General features: G+C 55.9%; 1 protein-coding gene across 1 annotated transcript; it reads right to left on the bottom strand.

Annotated features, from left to right (window-relative positions):
• Positions 1 to 1,181: 1,181 nt before the first annotated feature.
• On the bottom strand, positions 1,182 to 5,356 carry ARL4C (ARF like GTPase 4C). Its single transcript, XM_074595346.1, has one exon. The coding sequence runs from the start codon at positions 5,182 to 5,184 to the stop codon at positions 4,606 to 4,608; it is 579 nt and encodes a 192-aa protein (XP_074451447.1). The 5' UTR covers positions 5,185 to 5,356; the 3' UTR covers positions 1,182 to 4,605.
• Positions 5,357 to 6,195: the final 839 nt, after the last annotated feature.

Below are 6,195 nucleotides of genomic sequence, written 5' to 3'. Positions count from 1 at the left end.
AGGGCTGGGGGGGACAGATCCAGTGGCACCGTCACACACACACAAAGTCACAGCTTCTCAAAAGCTACAGCCCAAACCCTTCTGTCTGTTTCTCTTCCTCCACTGCAGGGACGGGGATGATTCTCCCCATTAAACCAGAAGGAGGAAAGCCCACCCCAGCTCCACGTGGGACACAGCAGGTCACCCTGTGTGCCCAAGGGATGCAAGTCCGGGCTCCCTTGGGCACAGATGAGCCTGTACAGGGACACACCACCAGTGTGCATGACTCCATGCCAGCAGAAACCCCCCCATAAATTGGCTCCTGCCAGGTGGCATGAGTGAGGATGAGTCCCTTCATGCTAAGGAGGGTGCAGGCATTGCAGTATCCGCTTTTGGGCTTCCAGATCCATGAAACACAGGCCAGAAGGAACATATGATGTCCCACACACTGCCTGGAAAACGGGGCCAGAGGCGCAAAGGGAAGCAATGGTCAGAAGCATCTTCAGGAGTGCCAGACCAGACCTTGCTGCCCACCATGCCACTGGCATTGCAGAGACGGAAACCCGCGGTTGATGCTCTGTGCAAGGAAGGAGCCAGTGGGGAACTGCACCCTTCAGAGGCTGCCTGTGCAGTCGCGTGGCAGCTGAGCACTCAGCAACTTGATCCTTGAACACCACAGACCAACCCCTGGTCAACTCTGCTCCAAGTGATTTCTGGGTGCGCACCAGCAGCTGTGATGGGAGCTCAGTAACTGCACCACTGGGTAAGCCTTTGGGTTCATTTCCAGGTCCCGCAACCCTTCAGAGCCCCACGGCCCTGATCTTGCAAAGCAGACAGCATGTCCTCTCACCCGGGGAACTGGGCACCCTGGCAACCAGAAGAGCCACCAGGGAAGCAGAGACGATCCCAGTGCAAACCTCGAGCAGGATTAAGCGCTCACAAGCCCTGCTTTCACCAACTGGGCTCATCATTTCCTCTCCGGCTGCCGTGTCATCGTTTTAAAAAGAAAAAAAAAAAAAAAAAAAAAAGTCATTTACCACCCAGCGCAAGCTCTCCTCTCCGAAATGTCACCCTGTGCTTCCTGTGGCAGCAGCCACCCAGGAGCAGAGGCAGCCTCCAGCTCTGCAGCATCCTGCTCTCAACTGCCCGCCTGGTGCTGTAACCCCTGCAGACCTGGCTCTCTGCCACCCAAACAGCTTGCCTGAGGCCACGCGTTGGGGAAAGAAAGAAAAAAAAAAAAAAAAGCCACACTGAGCAAAACCAGGACTTTCTTGCTCACTTCTCACATGGGGTGATGGCCTCCTTCATATAGACTTAAAACAAAAAGAACCGAAGGAAGAAAATACCCCCACTGCAACGTTCTCCCTTTTCACAAACAGCAGCCAAGATGCAGAGAAATTAACTGACCTGCAAAAGATCTCATATTTCATTAACTGCAAAATTATCAACGTTTTCCCCACATCCTAGAGGGATGCGCTGCAGAAAGTTGCCATGTGACAGACCCGTGCCAGTGTGCCGCCAGGTACAGAGTGATCCCACGCAGGTCACTGCTCCATCCCCACGTCTCCTCTCCTTGGGGAGGCTGGAGCAACCTCCTTCATAACACACGACGAGAACAAACTGTAAAACGCAGCATTGATACTGAGAAATAAGCAGAAGAACACTTTTTTTTTTATATCAGGCCCTTTCATTGTATAAATAATTTATTTCAGTTCACAGCATTATGTCTGCATCTTTTAAAAAAAAAAAAAAGAAGAAACGATGGGAGGAACAGAGACTAATGGACAATGGCAAGGGTAAGACACGGGCAGCAGGATTTGGAACACTATAAAGGTACCTGGGGAAATGAGACGTCGTGACATCTGCTAAAAGAAAAAAAGGCCATTCAAACATATTTAGAGAAGACGCACAACCTTGCAGTAAAGTCCAGCTCGTCTTCAGAGCAACAACCCAGGCAGTTTCCCTTAACCGCTGTTCTGCCGAGGCACCTCTTCTTCTAGCCCACCGCAGGCGATGCACATCTTCATCCAGGAAAAAAAAAAAAGTAATAATCAGCATACCGTTGGGAAACGTTACAGAAATACCACGGAAGCCATTTAGCTACTAATCGGAAAAGTCTCTTTTAATTATTGCAGCAAGTGGAGTTGGCGGGGGCGGCACCGCCGCAGCGTCCCACCTGGCTGAGCTGAACCTTCAAAGTGGGCAACCGCTGGTTCGGCGCACGCCCAAGTGCGCCTCTGAAAACCAGCCCTTTCTCCTAGGGGATGCTCGGCTGAGCCGGGTGTAACAAACTCCCAGGAATGACCAAGCTCCGTAAATGCACGCCACCACGCTTTCCACGCCAGTGTTTGCTAAAGCCAAGACCTATGTCTTGACAGCAAGGAGGCAAAATCCACAACTAACAGCCCGCGCATGTCATTTTTAAAACCTGATCGCTTTTTGAGGGGGAAAAAAACCCATAGCTTTGTATTTTGCCTCTAAAATGGGTCGTTCTCCAAAAAAAAGGGTTAATGCACATGGCTTCTGTGGCATCAAAAATAAATATTTTATTTTTTTTTCCCTCTCTCGACAGCAAGTACCAAAGTGTTGGAGGTGAAGACAAAGCAAAGAAAACCCAAGGAAGCAGGAAAGGAGCCACCTGAACTGATGGGACCAGCCCACTCACTCAGTGCACAAGTCGCGACTTGCGTCGGGAACACAAATCCCGCAAGAAGAGAAATACTACTTGGCCGCAACATTTGTTTCCTAACACAAAAAAAAAGAAAAAAAAAAAGAAAAAAAAAGAAAAAAAAAGCTATTTGGAAGGTGCCACGCTCATTGCTGCAAGGGGAGAATCAACTCCCTGAAACCCGAAGGGCATTTTTCTTTTGTCTGCTTGGTGGTTTCTGCTTGGCTGCTCTGGGAAGGGGTTTTCAAATGGTAAGGCTGGTGTAAAATCACCAGAAACACCCGCCAAACTGCGTGGCTCAAAATTCAAGCTCTTTGCTCCCCCCCTCACACCCCCGAGGGCTGCCTGCTTCTGCTCCGCAGGCAGCGTGGAAAGCCGGGACCCTGGTTTTCTCCTCTGGAGAGATGGGTCCCAGGACAAAAAACACAGACAGCAAATGACTTTTGGTCCCCAGGACCTCAGCCCCATCCATTTACCAAAATGTCTCCCCGTAGAAGGACACGGCGTGGCCTGACCCTGCCCTGGGCGCGCAGCACGAAGAGGCAACCCCCACCCGGCTACTGCTGGCAGCGAGGGGCTCTCTGCTTTGAATTGGGTTTAAATCTCTATAAAAAACTAACACCCCCCCCAGTGTTATCTCCCCCCGCCCTCCCCCCCCCCCCCCAGTGTCTCTTTACACCCTGCCATTTTCCCGGCGCTGCCGAGTCCGTTTTCAGCAGAGATTTTCGCAAGCTCTGGCCATCTCAGGTCTGTCCCTGCCATGACGCCCCCCCCACCCCCCAAACCCCACCTTCGCTAAGCGCTGCCCTGACCTCTCGCACCGACTGCGGAGCGGCAGGGTGACCGGTACCACAAACCTTGCTTTTTGTTTGTTTTTATTAAGTAACCCCTAGTTTGAACACCAACCCCTCCGCCCTCCCCAGCTGGAACAAATTACCCCCTCGGAGCACAATAAAGACCTGCTGGGCGCTTTGCTTCAGAAGATGACACAACTAAGCCTTTGACAAGGGGAGACTCCTGGACACCCCCCGCTCCCCAACGCTTCCACCAGCGTTCACCCCAAAACATTGCCTTTTTTTTTTTCCTTCTATTTCCCCCCTCCCCCTTTCTTTTAAGCAAACAGCTTAAAGCTCAGCACCACTCAGCAGCTACTAAGCACCCCCGCCGCCGCAGCCTTACGACCCACCCCCCCCCAGCCTGGAGTCTGACTGTCCTTGCTCTGCACCCATCTGCGCCCTAAAACACCAGCCGGGGGTGTGCGTGTGTGGTGTGTTTGTCCCCTTACCCATCACCCACACCACCCCCAGACATTTTGTGCTGGTCCAACCTCCTCCCCCCGCTCCGGCTTCCGACACCCCTTCCCACCGAGAAAGACGGGGGAAGAGATGCGGGCAGGCATGGGGGCGCAGCTGGAAGCCTCCCCTCCCACCACTGCTGACCTTGCTGAGCCCAGGCGCTGCCTTCGCATCCACCCCCCCATCCCACCCCCCCCCAGCATTCATCCCTCCTCGCCGCATCCTCGATAGACCACCCACCCACCCAAAACCACACACGTTAAAGATCCAGAAGCACGCTGGGCTTCTCCCGAATGCACTTCAACAGGGTCCTGCCCTGTTTGCCCACCCACCCCGGCACACAAAAGCTCGGTGGTCGCGGGCCAGGGGTCCGGGGGGAGTGGTCCGTATCCGGCCCTTGGGAACACGGAAAGGGGGTGGTGGGAGAAGGGAGATCCCGGCTCTCGCCTGCAGACGGGATGTGGGCTTGGCTGGCAGGAGCGGCTTTGTTATCACCGCTATTGTCTTTTCATTTGGAAAGAGGGGAGGGGAAAGAAAAAAAAATAAAAAAAGAGGAAAAAAAATAATGATAACAATTAAAACCAAAAAGGATCGCTTTGGTTCTCTCTCCCCCCTCGGTTCCTTTGTCTGCTTCCCCATCCCTCCCCGCCTCTTGCGGGGCTTCTACCGCTTCTTCTTCTGCTTGAGGGACTTCCTCCGCTTCAGGATCATCTCGTAGAGCTTGTCCATGCCCTCCGTGAGCCCCTCGCCGATGATGGCGCAGGCGGGCTGGATGTGGTAGGTGGTGGAAGGGGTCAGCTCGTGGAGGGCCAGCTGCTTCTCGATCTCGGCCACCGGCAGGGACTTGGGCAGGTCCTGCTTGTTGGCGATGACCAGCAGCGGGGTGCCCTGGTTCTCGGCGAACTTGGTCACCTTGTGCAGCTCCGTTTTGGCCTCCTCCAGCCGGTCCACGTCCACTGAGTCCACCACGTAGATGATGCCATCGGTGCAGCGGCTGTAGGACTTCCAGAGCGGGCGCAGCTTCTCCTGACCGCCCACGTCCCAGAAGTGGCAGCTGATGCCCTTAGCCGTCCCGTTGCTCAGCCGGATCTTCTCTGTGTTGAAACCGATGGTGGGCACGGTGTTGACGAACTCGTTGAACTTCAGCCGGTAAAGCACCGTCGTCTTGCCCGCCGAGTCCAGGCCCAGCATGACGATGTGCAGGGACTGGAAGGCGGAGATGTTGGAGGAGATGTTCCCCATGGCCACAGCTCACGCCGCCCTCACAGCCCCGCGCCCATCCCCGCACCGCCAGCCGGCGGGGGCCGGGCTCGGGGTGAGCTGGGCCGGGCTCGGAGGGGAGCTAAGCGGCCCGCGAGGCTCCGGCAGCGCTCGGGGACTCCCGGCCGCCGCCGCCCCGCCCGGGAGGAGGGGCCGCGCCGCCGCCTTCCGCCCGCTCCGCCCCGCCCCGGCACCTGCCCGGCCCCGCCGCCGCCCGCAGCCACGGGGCTGCGACCTGCAGCCCCTCCGCCCTGGTGCCCGGGCACAGCCCCGGTGCTGGGGGAGGCGACGACCCTGGGAGCAGATTGCCCCCCTCTCTGCGCCCGCCTGTGGTTAAAGCTTGGTTATCCCTGGGCTTTTCGTCGTTACCGACCGCAGAAATCATAAAACCCACCTAAAAATAGTACCAAGCCAAGGCATCATTTCGCTGCGCAGAGACACAAGGAGGGACCTTCTGCTGCACCATGTATAATCCCCGGCTGAGGGAACTGGGGGGGTTGCAAAAGTGGTTTCAGGCTCAGCTCTGCGGGGACGACCGAGCCCAGAAAGTGGGAGAGCGATGCGATGGGATCCTGTGAGCTGGAGAGCCGCGGTAACAAGCTGAGCCCAGAACGTGGGAGAGCGATGCGATGGGATCCTGCGAGCTGTGGAGTCACCATCACCCCGCAGCGTGGTGCTGGGACGTGGAGCATCGGCATCCCCATGGGGTTGTCACAGTCTCCCAAAGCAGAGAGATGTCGGGAGGGGAAAACCTCACCTGCACTGAACCTGGGGGGGACAGACACTAGTGTTCATCACTGCTATTAATGCTTTTTGTATCTCATACTTCATAAACGGTGTTAGTACTTTCAAACCATGTTAAAGCCCCTGTGATCCTTATGGCCAGCCAGCGCTCCCAGAGCCCAGCACGGCTCAGTGCCCCAAAGCCACTTAGCTGCTGGCCCAGCTACTCCTTGAAGCCCCTTCCAGGCCAGCGTGGGGACAGGGAGGCCA

This window comes from Larus michahellis, chromosome 7, assembly GCF_964199755.1.
Source record: "Larus michahellis chromosome 7, bLarMic1.1, whole genome shotgun sequence".
Lineage (NCBI taxonomy): Eukaryota > Metazoa > Chordata > Aves > Charadriiformes > Laridae > Larus > Larus michahellis.
This window is presented reverse-complemented; position numbering and strand designations above follow the sequence as displayed.